The sequence below is a fragment of the Ceratotherium simum genome, chromosome 32, assembly GCF_057802395.1.
Source record: "Ceratotherium simum simum isolate JZ-2026a chromosome 32, ASM5780239v1, whole genome shotgun sequence".
In the NCBI taxonomy this organism is placed as follows: Eukaryota; Metazoa; Chordata; class Mammalia; order Perissodactyla; family Rhinocerotidae; genus Ceratotherium; species Ceratotherium simum.
The window spans coordinates 5,380,425-5,402,277 of NC_141931.1; the positions used below are offsets into that span (position 1 = coordinate 5,380,425).

At 35.5% G+C, this 21,853-nt stretch overlaps 1 protein-coding gene and 1 pseudogene across 9 annotated transcripts in view; both read left to right on the forward strand.

Annotated features, from left to right (window-relative positions):
- The window catches only part of ZNF438 (zinc finger protein 438), a 195,934-nt gene that overhangs the window by 99,062 nt on the left and 75,019 nt on the right, over positions 1-21,853 (forward strand). For 3 of the 9 annotated variants that reach the window (XM_087420653.1, XM_087420655.1, XM_087420652.1), the window contains one exon: positions 6,997-7,081. The exons of 5 other annotated variants lie outside the window; for them this stretch is intronic. In XM_087420653.1, coding sequence (XP_087276779.1) covers positions 7,068-7,081 — 14 coding nt within the window. In that variant the 5' untranslated portion in view covers positions 6,997-7,067. Of the gene's footprint in view, positions 1-6,996; positions 7,082-21,853 lie in introns of those variants that run through there. One more of the 9 variants, XM_087420659.1, reaches the window with a different exon arrangement.
- Positions 12,535-13,776, forward strand: LOC147912946 (putative ATP-dependent RNA helicase DDX10 pseudogene; annotated as a pseudogene).

Here is a 21,853-nt window from a genome sequence, read left to right on the forward strand (position 1 = left end):
TTCTGGACAACTTTTATAGGTTACAGGATGGTGAATACTAAAAGGCAATTATGAGCTCTTATACTCCTCTGTGCTTCTTTCAAGTATACATATTAGAGATAAGAAATTTAGGGAACTCATTCAATTATAAGGATGGTGCTATGAAGTGGCAGTGAGCCTGAGAAGTACCAAGGTCATGTCTTAGGCTTATCCAGAACTTTACCCAGTTCAAGCTCTAAGTCACTTATACACTGGACTGACCAAGACAAATACCTTAGGAATATCAGCTGACAGACTAGAGGAGCACTATTAGACTTCAGATGTGGATCCAGAAGAGTGTGCCTGTTCAGTCTTGGATTCATAAATGTGTGGGACTCTTCTGCATCTGCCACACTCAGTACATCCCAGAGGGTTCTCTAGTCCTAAGGTGCTGACTTCCGCATGGCTCCTAGCGCCGGCGCCGTGCCTGCTCTCTAGATCTAGTGGATGGATGACTCCACTTAGGGCCTGGTCAAGTGAAGTGCAAGGGAGAGTAGACATAGAAAGCAAGGAAAATATACAAAGCAGATTGTGGCTGGATTTGTGTCATGTTTGGCTTGCACAATGTTTGCTTTAAACGTAAATTACTTATTAATTAGTGTTGTTTTAACTAGTTACTAATTTAAATTGTTGTTAAGTAATTTAATGTACAAATCCAGATTTCTGAATTTTCTTAAAACCTGTAAGATCTGGCAACTTGGGTCCTGCCTTTCCATGTGCCAGTAATTAGCTAGAGCTGAATAGAAGCTGCTGCTATTAGATGGGTGGCTGTGCCTTTCAGTTTTCACAGCCCCACCCCTGGCTGTTGTTTTTCTTTAAATATAGAATTAAGAGGAAAGTTAAATGTTACTTATACGGAAATCACAGGTAGATATTGTAAGTGAAAGATGGTATGTTAGTTTCCAAGGGCTGTTGTAACAAAGTACCAAAACAGGGTAGCTTTAAACAACAGAAATGTATTCTCTCACTCTTTCGGAAGCTAAGAGTCTGAAATCAAGGTGTTGGTAGGGCTGTGCTCCCTCAGAGGCCTCTAGGGGAGGATCCAAGGCTTCTGATAGCCCCAGGCCTTGCTTGGTTTGTGGCAGCATAGCTTCAATCTCTGCCCCCATCTTCTCATGGCTGGCTTCCCTCTGTATCCACATTTTCCTCCTCTTACAAGAACAGCAGTTATATTACATTAGGGCTCACCCTAATCCAATATAATCTCATTTTAACCTGATTACATCTACAAAGACCGTATTTCCAATAAGGTCCCATTCACAGGGACCAGGAGTTAGGACTTCAACATAACATTTTGGGGGACACAATTGAACCCATAACAGATGGCATATTGCTTTGGAGAGTGCAGAATAATAGTTTAAGAGCATAGATCCTTGAGACAGAGTGCCTGGAGTCGTATTTACAACTTATTTGCTGTGTGATCTTGAACAAGCTGCTTATCCCTCTCAGTGCCTCCACACCCTCATCTATAAAATGGGGATAGCGGTACCTACCGCATGGTGCTGAAGTAAGCACAAAATGAGTTAATACACGTAAAATGCTTAGAACAGAGCCTGGCCCATAAATAAATGCTCAGTTAACTGAACAATTATTATCATTATTATTATTAGCTCTTACTCATACACAATTTCTGTGTATACAGGAGTATCAGTGCCAAAAAACTGTTACTGAAGATGGCATTATGAAACAAACCATGGGAAAACTAGGGATAGTAGATAGAAATGATGCATGAAAAAAAAAACTTGAACCAATAAAAAAGACAGAGACTGGAATTTTAGTAAGATTTACCTTTTAATGCAAATAAAATAATTGTAATACGTTAAAAATGTTTAGCCTCCTCATTCTTTCAGATTACCTGCCCAGCCTCTAGATGCACATCAGACCCAGGCAAGAACTTCAAACCCAAAAGCTTAGACATTGACTGTTGGGTTGGCGAACACGGTGGCCTGTATGTAATGGTGGGGAGTTCACTCTAGGGAGGGCGTCCGAGGAACACGTGACTTCTAAGCATTCCTACCCGTCTCCTTGGAAGCATGTTATTACCGTCTACCTCCTTCCTGTAAATCCTTGAGTTTAAATTATCCTGGTTTCTAGTCGCTGGGTGAGAGACTAAGGCTGACTAATTCTTTGAATTTAAATCATACTTTTCCTCCTAAGAGAGCAAATATTTTGAAATATATTATTTCATTTTTCCATAAAGACTTTATGTAAGATAACTATACAACTTGAGTTTTATTAAAAGCTGAGAGCTCTTGTAGGGAAGGTTTAAAGAAATGACAAGACCTTTTGAAGTACCTAGAACAAAATTGTTCTGTAGGTTAGTGGCTATTGGTTTGTAGTACTACAGAATGTATATGTCTCATTCTCAAAGACACTGCTACCCTGAAAACATGAGAATATTCAAATAAAATCAAAGTATCTTACCTAAATGGTAAAAGGAACATATGTGTATGTTATTTATGATTTGTGATTTTATTTTAATAAAAGAAGGTAGGCTATTTAATTTTTGGCAAAGTGGTGTTTTGTAGTTCAACTGTTAGCAATTTAAAACATTTTGATTAAATGATGAATTCATCAGGACTTCTTTGGTTGCAAATGAAAGAAAGACAGCTCAAGCCAGCTTATGAAAATAAAAGGAACTTAATTATTTATATAACCATGGTTTCCAGAGGTGCATCTGGCTTCAGGCATGGTCGCAGCCGGGAACTCAAATGATCTCATCTGGACTCCTTTTCAGCTCTGCTGATTTTTTTATTAGTCAATCTTCAGATAGGCATATGGTCAGTAGGGTGACCACCAGCTGCTTGAGACTGTCGTCTTCCTCATTTAGCATTTCTAACAGAAAGAGAATTGTTGGGTTAAACATCCAGCTCTCTGCCTCAGAGAAGATGCGGATTGACTCTGACTCCACCCCACGTGTGATGAATAATCACTGGCCCAGGGAATGGGGTGCTGTGGTGGCCCTGCCTAGGGCATGTTTTCCCAGTGCTGCAATACAGGGGCATGGCCAAGTGACTGAAAGCCCCACTGGGGTCTCATGGAGTAAGGGAGGCTTTCTCCAAAGGAATTGAAAGAAGGGAGATGGGAATGTGTGCTCAGCAGACCAAAACTGTAGTGAATTCAAACCATTAAAAATGATATGTGAAATAATTTAGAGACTGTAACTTCTGATTTTAAGATGGCAAATAAAGAACTTTCTGCCTTCTCCTATTAAAACATCCATCGAAAACAAAGGAAATAAAAAACAAAAATTCCAGCTCTTTCTTTGATAAGAAGTAGGTGACATCAGTAACTCTAATCTGCAGAAAATGTATGACTGTGACTTCGGAGAGTAGAGGAAGGTGAAAACCTAAGCACCTACAGAGGAGAACAACAGTGAAAGGAAGCAGTTTTACCTTGCTGACCCTTGGAAGACTCTGTGATTAGAGATATCAGGTTAGGCTGAAGGAGGTTGTAAGGCATGGGGCTAGAAACAGATGATCAGCAGAAAGTCTATAAAAGGACTGGTTGGACACTCAGGTCTTTATCTCACTCCAGCTGGATAACTACCTTCCACACTTCCCAGAAGATGGGAGGTTTATTTTCTGGAGAAGTTGAAACTACAGAGACTCTAGGCTCCGGGACACAGGAAGAGTGGAGAGTGGGATTCAGTGAAAGTCTTCCCAGCTCTTAGAGCACCAGGATCAAACTTCTAAGTCCCAAATAAGGTATTGGAGGACTCTGTCGAGAAACTGAATGGTCCCGGAGAAAGACCCTACTGCAGCTCCCCCACAGAGAAGCCAGCTTGCTGCCCACTTGCTCTTCAGTGAAGCTCACCTTCAACAAGCTCCACCTCGCAGACAGAGCGGCCAACTTGCTTTCCTGATATTTACACTAAAACAGGAATAGTCAGCCAAGGATCACTGGCGATTTGGGAATGCCTCCAAGACGAAAGCAGAAGGAAGTACACAGAAACAAACAGCTCTGGGGAGACACCTATAGAGATAGCAGGAGGAAACTTAAGAAACAAACTGTAATTATTAGCTTTGAAAATGTGAGAAGATTTTGCGTAGAAAATAGAATCTTTTTTAAAAATGAGAATTGAAAGGAAAATTAGAGAACTAGAAATAACTCACAAAAATTAGAAATACAATGGCTGAAATAAATTCATTAGAGTGGTTGAAAGGTAAATGTGAGGAAGAAGTAGTTAGAGACACAATCCAGGAGGTCCAGTAGCTCAACTAATACAAGAGAAAACAGGAAAGAATTATCCAAGAAAAATACAACATGTTTTCCTAGAACAAAAGGAAGAGAGAAACCTAAACCAAAGTTTCCAAAGAAGAAAAAAAATTGTCATATACAAACAAGAGACTTTTCAACATCAATACTGATTTGGAAATATCTAAATTTGTGAAGTATTCTCTTAAGGCATAATTTTTATCATAAAAAAGCATTCCTTCGTTTACCTGAGAGTTACTGTCAAATATCTCTGAATAGTTTCCTTAGCACATTTAAAATATTTCACTTACAAATTTTCCATTATTTAGACTTATTTAAATTTTTGTATAATCTGATGTACACCTGCAAATTTGTGTTTCAGAGATTTGGGGTATTTTCATTGTGCTTATTCTGTCTGGTTCCTCATTTTTTGATGCACTAATTCACTCAACAGATAATTAAAATGATCTTTTCTCAAGCACTGTGGAGTTGATGGTTCTTGTTTTATACGGTGGTCCAACATCTATCCATAGTTTTGTAGTCAGTGACAATCAATAAATGTGCTTAATTTAGAAACTCATTGATGAAACTAGGGTGTGTGATAGCAGGCTTGCAAAATGTTTGCCATTGTTTCTTTGTTCCAAGATATAGTGATTTGAAGTGACAAAATTTGGGTCCTACTCTCTTAAAATGTTTGGCTCTTATTTTTATACATGTGTAAAGCTAAAGGCTTATGAGTAACAAAATATCAATAATATTAGTTTTTGCTTTATCTTTTGTCCGTGAATGAAACAGAGTCCTGAATGTTATTTTCTTCTAAAAATTAGAGGGGACATGAAAAGTTGAAATTTAATTGCAAAGATTTTTCAAGTTTTAATTATTTGAAAAATAGTATTTTTAGGATTCAGTGAATATTATTATTGACCATATAGCTAATAAAATGTTATTACGGTGTTTTTAGATGAAAAGTCTTTTCCAAATTGGTTTTTGGGCTTTAAAACATTCTAAATTTTCGTCTATATATATTACAAAAGAATTGAAATTTTTAGGTGAAGTGGAATTCCTCTCCTCTTTTTAGATTAGTTTCTAAAGCCTAATGAAATGGAAGGCAAGTATTTTTTCCCACTTAAAAAAAGTTATGTTTTATTCCTTAATGTACTTGAATGAGACCAAAATAATGCAGAAAAATCAAGAAATGAAAGAGTGCCAGTTTTTCTTGCCAATATAACTTTTTAGAATTGCGCTGAGTTGCTTTTGCTATAAAAGTCAGACCAGCTAGTCTATTATGGATTCTCTAGGTAATGACATTTTGTGGAGGATTTTTGTAGTTCTTTTGGCTCAGTGAGGTCAAGAATTTTAAATTAGAATTAGAGAACTGGAAGGCATCCTCTTATTCATTTTACAAATGAAGGAACTGAAATCTGAGAAATCATGATTTATCCAGGGTCACACAGTTAATAGTGAAGATTGGATGAGAATCATGGCCTCCTGGCAGTCAGTTCAGTGATCTTTGTAAAAGACTCTTCAGGCTTATTCTCAGAACCATCACATTACATACATGCCATAATTTATTGCATTAGGTCCAATTAGCAAATTGCAAGTTCGTGTTTAATTTCCTAAAGCCTAGGGAACATTTAGAATTAGGAATATTGACAGTGACAAGAAGCATTTTGAAGAATCCTTGCCTAGGGTAGAAGATGTCCCTTGATTAGACTCTAGTCCTGCTCTCTGGAAGGAACTCCATTGTTTGTTATTCTTTAGGACCTGATTCTGCCTTTTGGAAGGTTTTCCCTTGCCCATTTTTCTCCAATGTTACACTTATGTGGACATTGGGGAATATTCCTTCCTTGGCGGCTATGTACCTCCTTGGCTTTGTTTCCTACTTTCTGCCCATGCAATTTTGGCAACTTGAGCATTATTTTAAGGTTCAAACGGTCAAAGCCTTATAGGCAAGGCTTGTTGGGGTTTTGGCAATGTTATTCCCTCAGAAACTTAGTTGGCTTCTGATCTATCTTCTTATAGTTAATTCCATGTGCTAGTAATAGAGTGACTACATGTCCCAGTCTGGCAGGGACAGTCTTAGTTTATCTCTCTTGTGCGTGTTAAGTAATAATACCCTCTTTCACTCTTAAAACTATCCCAGTTTGGACAGTAAATTGTATGGTCACTCTAGCCAAAAAGCACACAAAAAAAATCCCAAGCCTAATTTATTCCTTTGCTTCCTTACCCCTCTTCCTCTCTCTCAACTGACTGGGGGCTGTTGTATGGCCATTTGAGAATAGGTTTCATGGGAAGGTAGCATACTTCACCTGATCTGCAGCAAGACTGACTTCCCTCTGTTTATCTGAGAAATGTAATGGGCCATTTTTGCTCAAAGCCTTTTTTAGTCTTCTCTCTTACTGTGTGAAATCCAGAAGCAGTCAGCTTTTCTAACCCTGGGAGCCCCCCAATTTCTGGATTCTCTATTCTCTTTAATTTCTACTCTCAAACCTGTCAGTTCTTGCCTATGCACATTTCTTGCTTATAAATTCTCAATAAATGCAGCAGGTAATATTGTTCTTCTAATATTCAGTTTTCCATCTCTTTTTCCCTGTACCCAGAGACTTGGTAGAGACTTATTCTGCTTTTGAAGCTATCTGAGGTATAGCTTCAAATTGAGGTATAATTTACATACAGTAAACACACAGCTCTTAAGCATTCAATTCAGTGAGTTTTGGCAATTGTATACACCCGTGTAATCCACCACCCAAAATAAGATATAGAACATTTTCATTACTCCAGATGGATGCCCCTTTCCAGTTAATTCCCCGCCTTGCTCCCCCGGAGGCAACCGTTTTTTGACTTCGATCACCATGGATTCCTTTTGGTAAGCAGTATTTTTATTAAGTGTTTTGTGACTGCATGACATGACTGTCTTACCATCCTTTACTCACTTTCTTCGTTTCCTGCTGCCTGGCTGCTAAGCAGTTGCCATATATGTTAGATTTTTTGTTTGGTCTGCACCCCACTTAAAGATACCATTTTCTATGTTAGTTAGGGATAGCTAACTACTTTAATAAATGGACTCCAAAAATAAAATAGCTTAAACCTAATTAAAGTGTATTTATTGCTAATGAAACAGTGCACTGAAGGCATTCCTGATCAGTAGGTGACCTTCTATAACCTGGCCTTTGAGTCCTCCAGCAGCTGGGGAAAGAGAGCATGAACACACCTCACCTGCTTCTGGAAAGCCTCCACCTGAGAACTCACATTCAGTCACTTCCACTGACGTTCCTTTGGGAAGAACTATGCACAAAGCCACATCTGGTGCAAGGGGGAGAGTTTGCAAATGTAGACTATGACCAGACAGCCCCTTCTCCGTGACAGCTCCACACTGTGTCGGGAAAAGCAAAATTTGGATGATTGTTGTTAATTGTCTACAGGTTAACAAGGTTAATGTCACAGGTTTTATTTTGTTTTAGTAACATAATACCATATTGCTTTTCTTTTTTGTCTTCATGTTACTTCCTCTTCTTTGTGTTATATATTCTTCTATGCTCTTTGAATAAACATTTTAATATTTGAAACTAAAAAAAAAATATGGTATTGCTATCTCTATGGTAGAAATGCTCAAAGCAAAAGCAGCTTATTTTCCTTAGATTATTCTGATGAAATTAAAATTATCTCTGGGCCTCAACAGATATAATTTAACTCTTAAAAGATAAGGATCCCTGATATAACCATTTGTATTCAATATTGTATCAGAGATCCTAGCCAGCAGAGTAAGACGGGGGGAAAAATCCTGAAAGAAAAGGTGTAGGAATGGAAAAGAAGGAAAAACTGTCAAATTGTCATATTGGCAAATGACATAATCGTCTATGTAGACAATTTCCAGAACTCTACAGCTAAATTCTTAGGATTAACTAGTGAGTTTAGTAAGGTTTTATGAATATAAAATCAATATAGGAATGCCAATTGCATTTCTATAGACCAGCGGCACTACCAGCCACCAGCAGCAGCAACACCATAAAACATAATGTAATTTTAAAAAACATTTTATTGTGAAATGATTAATATCCTACATAGCCATAATATATTTTTTCAAAACTAAGAAATTAACATTGGTACAATAATGTTAACTAAACTATGCCTTTATTTGGATTTTCCCAGGTTTTCTGCTGATGTCATTTTCTGTTTCAGGATCAGTCTAGGTAGCTGTATCTCTTTAGTCTGCTCCAATGTACAGCAATTTTTTGTCTTTTCTTTCAGGGACCTGATACTTTTGAAGAGTAGTGGTCAGGTCTTTTGTAGAGTGGACCTCAGTTTGGGTTTGTCCAATGTTTTCTCATGATTTATATCACATATCAACATGACATAACTGGTAATGTTAACTTTGATCACTTGGTTAAGGTGGTGTCTTGTCAGATTTCTCCCCAGTGAAGTTACTATAGAAAATGTAATTTTAAAAATAAACAGTTTACAATAGCAACACAATATAAATAACATTTGAATAAATCTAACAAATAATGTCTATGACCTTTATTGAGAAAGTTATAAACTTTTATTGCAAGGCATTAACTGTGATCCAGTTAAATGGAGAGAAACACTGTATTAATGGATTCGAAAACTTAATGTTGCAAAGACGTTACTTCTCTATGCGCTTAGAATCAAATTCCTAAGAGATTTTGGGGGTTTTAACATCACTACTACTATTATTATTATTACTAATTATTATTATTGTTATTTTGGTGATACTTAACATTATAATTCTGAACTTATATGGAAGAGGAGTTGTCCAAAAATTACAAACACACTTCTGGAGAACTAAGTATTTTTTCTGCCTTATATTGTGACTTAATATAAAACTATAATAATTAAGCCAGTGTATGGTGTAGGTTATACAAATTGGCCAATGGAAAGAATAGAGAATTTAGAAATGGATTGATCTGTATATGGAACCTCAGTTTATGACAAAACTGGTATTGTAGATCAGTGAGAAAAAGGACGGATAGATTTTTCTATATATGGTGCTAGAGTGAGAGATTGCTCACATGAAAGAGAATAATACTGGATTCCTATCTCACATTATACGCAAAATGGGAAATGGTTAAATTATAAGTTGTAAATTAGTAATTATAATTCAATTTAATTATAAAATTAGAAGAAATGAAAACAAAATTGGAAGTGCAAAAGAAAAGAGATGGTACAGAAAAATAGTGAGGTCATAAAGATTAAAAATGAGAGAAGTAAGCCAAATCAAATATATTAGAGTGATGTGACACCTGTAGTTTTAAATAAAAATATCAGTATTTACAGTATGCCAGAACTACATCATTTATTAGCTTTTCTCATCCTGCTGAGTTATGTGTCAGAAATCATAAAGTGATCTATAAATTATTTTAGTGATCTACCTACTGACAACTCAATTACTCAGTTATTTGTGGAAAGCAAAGAATTGGAAACCACCTGACTTGCAGAGGGATTTATTATCACTTTCTCAGTTTGGGGAAGTTTATCAAAAAGGCTTAACTAAGATTTATCAAATGACTGTTATACTTATTACTCTTTTACTTAGAGGCACCTTGTTTAACCCAAAATACTTAGAAATGGTTGTTTAGAAAAATCATTAATTTTAATATATATTTACCAATATAGAGTGAATTGTTAGAGAAATTTTTTTTCTTAACGTATGTCTGAAACATATTTTTATCAAAACCTAGCAGCTATAAATGTAGATTACTCAGTTTAGGGAAAATAGTTGCCATTTAATCTAATTGACAAAGCTAGTCTTCAAATTCAAACCTGTCTTCCAAATCAGACTTCCTTCTGTCAGTAAAAGTCCAACTTGATTTTTCAACTCAAATAAATATGTTAATGTATGTCTCCATGACAACCATCACACAGCTGAATTCTCATTCTAATATAGATAAATAGATAAGGCACAGAGCCTTACCATATGTTGCCTGGATACAGTAAGGTACTGCTGCCTTCAATATTTCTTTACTTTGCACTCACTAAAGTCTCCCAGAGTTAAGATGATTCTTTTACAGTAGTAAGGGTATGGAAGGGGTAAGGTCCTTAAGTAAAAATGCCCTCACTACTGCTTTGTTCTACTATACACCTGAATTTATAATATGCTAACATGGGCCCACATACTCTATTTTTTAATCAAATATGTATGTTATATGTAAATTGTGTGTGTGTGTGTGTATATATATATATATATCATATATATCATGTATATATATATATGTATCATATATATATGTATATGATGACGAAAGAACAAATCCTTATTGTAGTTTGATTAAAGGAGTATTTACAGGTTTGGCATCCTGGAGAGTTTTTATATTCCAGGGAAATGTACTAGACAGGATTAGTGAGTGGTATGCATTTCTTTTGTAAAGTGGGAAAAGAGTGATTGTGAAGGAGGAGAAGAAGGAATGAGAAAGAGGCTGGCATGATACCTTAGCTGTGGGTACATTCCCAGAAAGATCAGTATTAGGAAGGATGGAAGTTGAGGAATTTGATTGGAATTTGATCTGGAATTTGATTGCCTTAAAACTGCCTGTGCCCACATAATCTCTTGGAAAGTCTTCATGTAGTCCCAAATCTACCTCAATTTGTAGACTGCTGACATAGAAGACAGGCAGAGCAGATCCATCAGATGTATAATTGTAGATAGAAGACACCCAAACTAATGAAAAAAACTAATGTTTAGAGATTAAGCTTTTCTGAAATAAAAGAGAACTAGAATCTGAATATTGAGAGGGCATACTGTGTGTCTGGGTCTAATAAAGTTGGTGGACCTTAGAGGTGAAGAAAGATTTCCTTTGGGGATCCAGGCAAATAGGTCAAGTTATTTATAAGGGAGGGAGTTATGTTGGCTTCAGATTTCATTTGATGCAAGAAAATTGAATATACTTAAAAGATTGTTTTTAAAAAAGAAAGGTAACATGGATTTTTATATCCATCCAAACAATCCTTCAAGTATAAGTCAACAGACAAATAGTTTTGAACTTGAAAAAAATTTCAAAAATTATTCCTTTTAGACTTTACTGAGACACTGCTAGAGGACAGACTTTTTTTTTTTACCTACTTTTGCAAGGTAATGATGCACAGAGCTGCCAGAACAGGATCTGGTCAGACTTTGACTTTTTTGTCTCAGTACTGGAAGCTTTTTATCATCTGTAGTAGACTTTGACAGATGGACTGTGGGTTCTGATAATGCTGCATATGAGAGGACTGATCTATTTCCCAGGCCTTTGGGTTTTCTGAGAACTAGGAAAGAATCATGACTTTTCAGCAATCTCAACATTGGTGGAAAGGATCTGAGATAAGATGTTTAAGAAGATCAACCACATAAATATCCTTGTTTGCATACAGGTTTGACTTCTTAAACACAAGGATGAAGCAATAAATTTTCGTGAAAAATCTCCAAAGGTTAGTTCATGATGAAGTAGAATCTTGGGCATGGACTTTGCTGATACTATGAATGCTGTTATCAAAAATCTTCCCCAAAGACATTTACTTTGCTTTTTTCTAGGCAAAACAAATCAAATCTATAAAAGACCTTGTATGTTTGAGTTTGAAAAACTAAGTATATTTGGGTTGGTGAGAAAAGTAAAATGTAATACCCCTGTCGCTTTGAAACAAAACTACATAGTTTGTGAGCTGTAGTAAAAAATAAGTACCCTATATTCCTTTTTGAGAAGCCATCTGAAGAAGAGTATTATATATTTTTTCCAGTTGTATCAAACTGAGTTTTCTACTGCCTATACTCTGGTATTTCTATTCTAGACATCTATGGTTGACAGCAGGAGATGAGAAAAATGGAAGTCTCTAATAAGTTTATCTGCCAGAGAGATAACAGTGCTCTTTGCTACTGATACTGCAGCCAAGGTGTTGTTATATTCAGGCCATGAATTGGGTTCCTCAGTTTGATTGTCCAGAGGATGCCAACTCATTTTCACAGATCAGATAGAACTGCCAAGTAGATGATGAAGCTTTATTAATTTTGCTTCCCTCAGAAGAAAAAAAGGACAGTACAGCAACTGCTTGAGAAGAAAGTGCCTATGAATAAAAATTAATCCAGAAAAACTTATGGGCATCTAGAAAGAAAACTGGAGTCATTTTTAGCCCAAGATCAACAATTCAAAGAAGGATCTCAAAGCTGTTTTGTTTCCTACATATGTTAGTATATCTGATGAAGGATGAAGTATTTGATTTGAACAGGTTACCTTTACCCAAATATGCTGTGTCTCTTGGTCTTGCTGTGACTCCGTGGATAAGATTTCTTCAGAAAATGTAGAAACAACTGACCAAAGAATTGTTAATGAGCCTAGGGCTCTATCCCTCACCAATGACTAAGTGGAAGAATTTAGAGCTTATTTCAATAAGAAAACGTCCATCCTTCAGGAAGGTGGAAAGAGACGAGAAACAGGAGAGGAAGAGTACAATCTGGCCGATGATATTAATAATTTAGAGGGGGAAGTGAAGGAGGAAGAGAGGCAGATGAGGGGGAAAATAGAAGAGAAAGTGGTAAAAACAAAAGGGCCTCAACCTCAGTCTGTTCGTAATACTGATGAGGCACAGAAAGTTAAGGAAGTGATGGAAACAAAAAAAGCAATGAGACATTTTAAGTGAATAAGAAAATAACATTTACTGATGAAGGGAAGTTGTTCACCAATATACAAATCCATTGTGAGGGATACTAAGGAAGAGGATCGTAGTAGTATCAACCTTGATAAGACAAAAGAAAGGCTTCTGGCAAGAGGACAAATTTGACCAAGAAGAGTATTGGAAGAAAGTTTAGGCAAAGCATATGAAGAAAAGACTTTTAAAAAGGGAAGCCAAAAGAGAAGCCAGCAAGATGCAAGCAAAGGCCAACGATGAAGAGAGGGATGCCTTTTAGGGTTGGAGTGGTGGTGATGAGGAATTGGATCTGTTCACTCTCAGATCCTGATAAATACAGAAGTCTGAAGAATCAGATAGTGAAGATATGGAAACTGAAATTAATGATGCCAGGAAGAAGCAGAGAATGAGGAAAAGGAACAACAGTGAAGTGGAAGAAGTGAAACAAACAAGTTGCAGTAGAAAGAAGGCCAAGTGGGAAACCTAAGAGCCTTTGGGTAAGGCCTGTCTTTAGCAGAGGACAAAGAGCTTGTGTTATGTCAGCTCAAAAGTCAAAGTTAAATACTCTTGCTCTACTGTTCTTGAAACCCTTAGTCATGATTATGTGGGCTGGAAGTCAAAAAAGAGTTGGCTTTGGAACAATTAGGTAACAAGAGGCCCATGCTTAAAGGATCAATGCAACTCCAGACAGAAGTGATCATATATCTAACTCCCTTCTTGCCCCATCACAGAATATACTTAAAGTGAGAGTGGATTAAAGAAATTTCCTGATCCTATTTCCAGCCAGTATGCTCTTGGACTAGATCCATTCCTTTATTTTACTGCCAAGTTGTAAAGTCCTTGTTCCATTTTTAGAAATTCTTATCTTGCTTGCTATACAGAATGTACTATTAAACAAAATTGCTCAGAATTTTGATGTATTTAATATTTCCAAAGAGAGTATATGATGAAGCAGCCCCAAAAAATAATGAGTATTTTCGAATTGAGATTATCAATAATAAGCCTATTTCCCATTTTTAATAAAAGTATAACACTTAAGAATAAATTTAACAAAAGATATGCAAAATCTCTATGTTGCAAACAAGAAAACATAACTGAGAAAAATAAAAGAAGACTTGAATAAGTGAATAAAGATGGCATGTTCATGGATTGGAAGACTCAATTAAATCACAATTCTCCCCAAATTGATCTATAGAGTCAACATAATCCCTATCATAATCCCATAGGCTTTCTTTGTAAAATTGCCAAACTGATTCTGAAAGTTATATGGAAATGTAAAAGACTGAGAATATCCAAAACAATCTTAAAATCATGGCTGGGAGGACTTGACTTCATAACATAGCCATAAAGCTACAATAAGTAAGACAGTGTGGTGCTGCCATAAGGATCAACAGATAGATCAATGCAACTGAATAGAGAGGCAGAATAGACCCACAGTTATGTGATCATTTGATTTCCAACAAAGATCCAAAGCAACCCAGTGGAGAAAGTAAAGTTTTTTGATAAATAGTGCTGGAACAACTGGATATCCATATGGAAAAAAAAATAAATCTCAATTCCTACCTTGCACCATGCACAAAACTTAATTTGAGATGAATCATATTGCTAAAAGTAAAAGCCGAGCCATAAGGCTTTTAGAAAAAAACATCAGAGAATATCTTCATGACTTTGGGGTAGGCAAAGATTTAAATGCAGAAAGCAATATCCATAAGAGAAAAAATTTATAAATTAGACTTTATCAAAATAAAAAAAATGTATGCCCATCACAAGATCCTGTTAGGAAAACAAAAAGACAAGCCAGACTTGGAAAAAATATTAGGGAAAACATATAGTTGTCAAAGGACTACATGGATAAAGAATTTATACAACTTCATAACAAAAACACAGACAATCAGAAACAAAAAAATGGAAGGTAGGGGACAAATGATTTGGAAAGATACTTTAGAACATAGGCACTCCACAGCAGAAGATACTGAAATGACCAATAGGCATGTGCTCAACATCATTAGTTGTCAGCAAAATGCAAGTTAAGATGATCGTGAGATACCCACCAGAATGGTTAACATTTAATAGGTTGATAACACCAAATGTTAGTAGAAATGTTGAGAAACTGAAACTCGTATACATTGTGTGGGAGAGTTAAATGGTACAACCTCTTAGGAAAAAGATCTGGAAGTTTCTTATAAAGCTAAACATACACTTACCTGATGATCCAGCAATTCTACTCCTAGGTATTTACCCATAAAATAAATATATAAGTCCACAAAAAAAGATGTTCACAACAAGTACGTAGTATGTATACATGTAGCTTCATTCATAATAATCAAAAACTAGAAACAGCCTAGGTGTCCATCGATAAGAGAATGGATAAATGGATGGTGGTGTATTCATAAAATGGAATACTACTCAGCAATAAAAAGAAACAAACATATCTATAACAACATGGATGAATCTCATTATACTAACTGAAAGAAGTCTTATACAAAAGAATACATGCAGTATTACTCCATTTTTATGAAGTTCTAGAACAAGCAAAATCTATTCATGAGGGAAAAGAATCAAAAGAGTGGTTGCCTGTAGAGGATGGGGCAGGGAATGACTGGGAAGGATTACAAGGGAATTTCTTTGAGGTGATGGCAATGATTTGGGTTATAAGGTATATACATTTGTAAAAACTCATGGAATGGTACACTTAATATTTATGCTTTTCATTTTATGTAAATTTTGCTTCAAAAGAAAGAAAAAAGAGCTTTAAAAAATATCCCAAATAGATATTATTTTTTATCCTCCAGATGGCAAAAGTGTTGACAAGGAAGTGGAGCATCCTGACCTCTCTTACCCTTGCTAGTGGTAGTGTAAATTGGATCCACTGTGTCAAACAATTTGTCATTATTTAATAACTTGTGCGTATACCAACCAAGCAATTCCACTTTGAGGCATAGAAACTCTTGCAAATGTACTCAGAGAAACATATATGACAATGTTCCAGAAAACTGGGGAGAACTCGGATATCCATCAATAAGAGAACACATAAATTGTGCTATACTCAAAATTAACATCATGGATGAACCTGATGAACATATAAGAATACTTCCAATATGGTTCCAACCGATGTAATTCCATCCAAAATCTTGTAAAATTAAATAATTTAGGGATACATATGTAACACTGTAAAAGAAGGTAAAGAAAAAAAATTCAGGGTAGTTGGGAAGAAGGCATGGCAAGGAGAATTGGAATTGGAATGGGAAAGGCCATAAAGGTGACTTCCAAGTTAACTAGCAATGTTCTAGTCCCTAAACCAGCTAGTGGGAAGATAGGTGTTCATTTTATTATTTTTCTTTATAGCTTACACATCTGTTAAAATATTGTTTGGTATATATTCAATATTTAATAATAATTTAATGGGAAACAAAATGTACATTTTAAAATTAAATGATCTTAAGTAACTTCATTACCAACAAAATGATATGCAAGATATAAGAAATTGGCTTTCTCATATCACTAATTCAGTCATGTATTCAAATGCTTATCAAATGCCTGTACACAGCCTGATAGGGATATGACCTTGGTTAAGCGTTTATTTGGAGGCTACTGTTTTGATAGCTGTATCTTAAAAATTAATTAGAAAAACTACTGAAATCTAAAATGATTACAATCTTATATAGGCCCGCTTTGGCCTCACTCCCCTAATGCTAGTCCAGGGGACTTCTAAAGGCACACTTTTATGAATTGGAATGTCACTGGAACTGATCATTGACCAGTCACTAAATTTACATTACAATCAGGTCATAGAGAATGTCTCCCATAATTTATTTTCTTGAAAGTTAACTGTGACAAAAATTCTGAGGGTACTGTGGCTAACACTTAGATCTTACTGTTCTTCTGTTGAATCTTAAACATTTTCAAGGTATTTATTGATTTTTCATTTCAACATTTCCTGCAAAATCTGTGAATATTTTTCATTGTCAACTCGCCAGAAAATAAAGGTTGAACTCTGTAAGTATAATGTGGTCCTAAATTTGTAGCTTAAAATTAAAAGAGCTTACCCTAACCCTTTGCTCTTTGTAAGTATTCAGACATTCTTTTGGATGCCAAATAATTAATTCATAGTGCTAGACGTCCGGCAAGATGACAGTCTTGTTGCCTATATGAAGACTTAAATATACCCAATTACAATCCCAAAGCCTTATTGCTTCATTTATCACAGGAAGTGCCAAAGTTCTGGAATATTTTGTAAGAAAAGCTACTCTACTTGCATGAATTCTCATAGGAATGACCAAGAATATTATGCCAATTCAATCCTAAGTATTGAAACTAGGGTTCTAAATGACATTTAATAGCATGATTTATTTTCTATCTTAAACTTTATAGGGCACAAAGCAAGATCCTATCCTTTCATATTGCTTTTTATTTTTAAAGCGTCTGAGTGATGATAAAAATCTAAGCTTAAGAACTGTCAGATGATTTATGATATTTCATTTATTTTTCAAAGGATTGGGGTGTCACCAGTAAGCCTATTAGAATTGTAGGTTTAAAGTTCCTCGATTTTAAGAGACCAGCTGCATAAACAAGTGTGTTAGCTTTGTAATTTAATTCTATGTGATTTTTTTTAATACTTCAAAGTATCAAAGGAGGCAGCTTTTCTTAGGTCATAAATACTTGTTTATATCATTATGATCTCAAACTTTCAAGTACATTTCAAGATCTACTTTTAATATTAATACATTTTTATTGTGTTCTTTACAAGCTCAAGACATTTCTCCTTTTGTCTACCTAAATCTGCCTTTCTTCATGGGCTGACACTAGCTAAGGTGGAATGTAGATAAACTGGAGGAAGACTACTTTAAAAAATTGGAATTCTGTAGTCAGGGATGAATAATCTAATAACTGTCTTTGAGAATGTGCTGTAAGACCTTAAAGCTATTTGTTTATTAAACTTTTAAATTTGAGATAATGGTAAATTCACATGCAGTTGTAAGAAATAATACACACCTCATGTACTGTTTACACAGTTTCCCTCAAATGGTAACATCCAGGATATTAACATTGATACAATCCAGATCTTATTCAGATTTCCCTAGTTTTACTTGAACTCATTTGTGTTTGTATATATTTAGTTTCTATGCGCTTTTTATCACATGTATAGCTTCTTGTATCTACCATAGTCAAAATACAGAACAGTTCTATCACAAGGATTCCTCAAGTTGCCCTTTTGTAACCACACTTACGTACCCCTCCTTCCCGTCCCTAACCCCTGGCAACCACTAACCAGTTCTCTATTTTTATAATTTTGTCATTGCAATAATGTTATATAAATGAAATCTTAGAGTATATAATCTTTTGGGATTGACTTTTTCATTCAGTATAATTCCCTTGAATTCATCCAAGTTGTTGTGTCTATCAACAGTTTGTTCCTTTTTATTGTTGAGTGGTATTCCATGAAAATCTATTTTGATTTTTAGCTTTCACACACATAAAACGATAAGAGATAATTAAAATATCAGTTTAAAAGATATTTAAAACATTGTTGCAATTAACCTATTAATTAAAATTACAGGTGTTTAGTGTCCTTTTAGTCATTTAGATTGGATTTGTCTATGTCTTAACATACTAAGAGTAGATAAATTGCCACCTGTATACTGAAAATATATTTCTAGTGGGAAAAAAAAGATTATTCTATTCCCTAACAATAATTCGTTCTAATAAAAACTGGCAAGATTGAAGAAAATACCAGTAGCTGATACCAGGCAAAACAGGTTCTTGTTCTGATTCCAGCAGATTTGCTATTTAGTTTTATCCTTCATACAGCCTATGATTACCCAACTAATTTTTTTCATATAGCCTATTGTTACACAAATAACTCTCCTTACCCTTGTGCCTGTGTTTGTTAAGTGTGATTAAATAAAGTTGTAGATATGGATGAGATCTCCTAGGGAGAGAACATAAAGTGAGACCTGATGTTTGCCTTGAGGATCTCCAAGGTTTAAGTGCCAAGGATGGCCAGAAAGGCAGAAGGAAAAAACCAGAGACTTGTGGTTCATGGAAGCTAAGAGAAAAGGGGGTATGAAGAAGGAAATAAGATGAGGGCTGAACAGCATCTGTGGATGACTGGCAGAAGTGGTCTTGGAGGTGGAACTAAAGACCATTTGGAAAGGGAATGGGAGATGTGGAAATGGCAACTGTAGAGAAGTTTACTTCTCTGTAGAGAAGTGAGTATCTAGATAGGCCTCCAACTATAGTTAAAGGGAGAGGTGGTGCCAAATGGTTTTGTATGTGTCATCGTTGTTTTAATGGAAGAGGCTTGAGTTTGTTTAAAGGCCAACACAGTTAAGGAGAAGACATTGAATATACAAGCTAGAGAAAGAATAATATTTTCGTATTTTTGGGAAAATAGGAGAGAGTGGAATTCAAGGCATAGGCAGAGGACTTGGTCTTGGGAAGGAGGAGGGGTATCTCCTCTATTGTGTCAAGTCAGATGTAGGAGGGACTGGAGCACATGTAGGTAGGTTGTATGTGATACTGGAAAGGTGAGTGACTTTCTGTCTGATAACTTCTGTTTTCTCTGGGAAATGGAGGTGAAATGGTCTAGAAAAAGGGAGTGGAGACGAGCGTGGTACTGGAGGTTTGAGTTGGTAAGGGGAGAAGGTTTAGTGTTATTCATCAAGGAGACTGGCTCTTGTGTTTACAACATGTCTGGGCAGTGAGATTCATAGTGGACCACAAACACTCTTTTCTGAACAGTTGCAGGGTTTGAGGAGATGAGGATATAGGATAAGAGAAAGATTTGGGCTGCTCTACATACAGCTCTTCTATTCTATGTCATTTCTCCTAGGAATGAGGTCAGTATTAAAGCATAGAGAGAGACCAGGTGTAAGGTGCTGTGGAAAACTTGAAACACATTTTTTAAAAGCAAACATTGGTACGTAGTAGTCTTATGATTCTTTGTATTTATGTGGTATCAGTTGTAACATCTCCTCTTTCATTTATAATTTTATTGATTTGAGTTCTCTTTGTTTTTTTCTTGGTAAGTTTAGCTAAAGTTTTGTCAATTTTATCTTTTAAAAAAACCAACTCTTAGTTTCATTGATCTTAGTTTCTATTGTCTTTTTAGTCTATTTCATTAATTTCCACTCTGATCTTTGTTATTTACTTCCTTCTACTAACTTTGGGCTTTGTTCTTTTTCTTGAGGTACAAAGTTAGGTTGTTTATTTGAGATCTTTCTTTTTTCTTAATATAGGCATTTATTGCTATAAACTTCACTCTTAGAACTGCTTTTGGTGCATCCCATAAGTTTTGGTATATTATATTGGTATGAACAATTATACACCAACAAATTGGACAATCTAGAAGAAATGGATAAATTTCTAGAAATGTGCAACCTACCAAGACTAAATTATGAAGAAACTGAAAATCTGAACAGACCGATTACTAGTTTGGAGATTGGATGGGTAATCGAAAACTCCCCAATAAAAAAAAGTCCCAGCCAGATGGCTTCACTGGTGAATTCTTCCAAACATTTAAAGAAATATTAATATGGAACCTTCTCAAACTCTTCCAAAAAGTAGAAGACGAGGGACTTTCAAACTCATTTTAAGGGGCTAGCATTACCCTGATACCAAAGCTAGATAAGGACACTACAAGACAAGAAGTTACAGGCCAATATCCCTGATGAACACAGAAGCAAAAATCTTCAACAAAATATTAGCAAACTAAATCCAACAGTACATTTAAAGGTTCATACATCATGATCAACTGAGATTTATTCCATGGAAGCAAGGATAGTTCAACAACTGCAAATCAGTCAGTGTGGTACACCACATTAACAAAATGAAGGATAAAAATCATGTGATCTTCTGAGTAGATGCAGAAAAAGCCTGTGACAAAATTCAGTATCCTTTCATGATAAAAACTCTCAACGAGGTGGATATGAGGGGAACGTACCTTCACATAATAATGGCCGTATATGGCAAAGTCACAGCTAGCATTACAGTCGATGGTGAAAGGATGAAAGCTTTTCCTGTAAGATCAGGAACGAGACAGGGATGCCCACTCTTGCCATTGTTATTCATCACAGTACTGAAAGTCATGGCCAGAACAATTAGGCAAGAAAAATAAATAAAAGCTATCCAAATCAGAAAGGAAGAAGTAAAATTGTCTCTATTCGCAGATGATATGATATTATATGTAGAAAACCCTAAATGCTCCACCAAAAAACTGTTGGAACTAATAAAAAAATTCAGTAAAGTTTTAGGGTACAAAATCAATATAGAAAAATCATTTGCATTTCTATACACTAATAATAAACTATGAGAAAAGGAAATTAAAAAACAATCTCATTTACAATAACATCAAAAAGAATAAAGTACTTAGGAATAAATTTAACCAAGATAGTGAAAGAGCTATACACTGACCACTATAAGACACTGATGAAAGCAGTTGAAGAAGGCACAAATAAATAGGAAGAGATTCTGTGCTCATGGATTGGAAGAATAAATATTGTTAACATTTCCATACTACCCAAAGTGACCTACAGATTCGATAGAATCCCTATAAAAATTCCAATGGCATTTTTCACAGAAATAGAAAAAGCAATCCTAAAATTTATATGGAACCACAAAAGATTCTGAATAGCCAAGGCAATCTCAAGAAAGAAGAACAAAGCTGGAGGCAACACACTGCCTGATTTCAAACTATATTACAAAGCTATAAAAATCAAAATGGTATGGTACTGGCACAACAACAGACACATAGATCAGTGGAACAGAATAGAAAGCCCAGAAATAAACCCATACATACATTGCCAATTAATTTTTGAAAAAGGAACCAAGAATATACAATGGGGAAAGGATAGTCTCTTCAATAAATGATGCTGGGAAAACTAGATATCCACATTCAAAACAAGGGAACTGGACCCCAATCTTCCACCATACACAAAAATCAACCCAGAATGTATTAAAGACTTGAATGTTAAGACCTGAAATCATAAAACCCGTAGAAGAAAACATAGGGGTAAGCTCCTCAAAA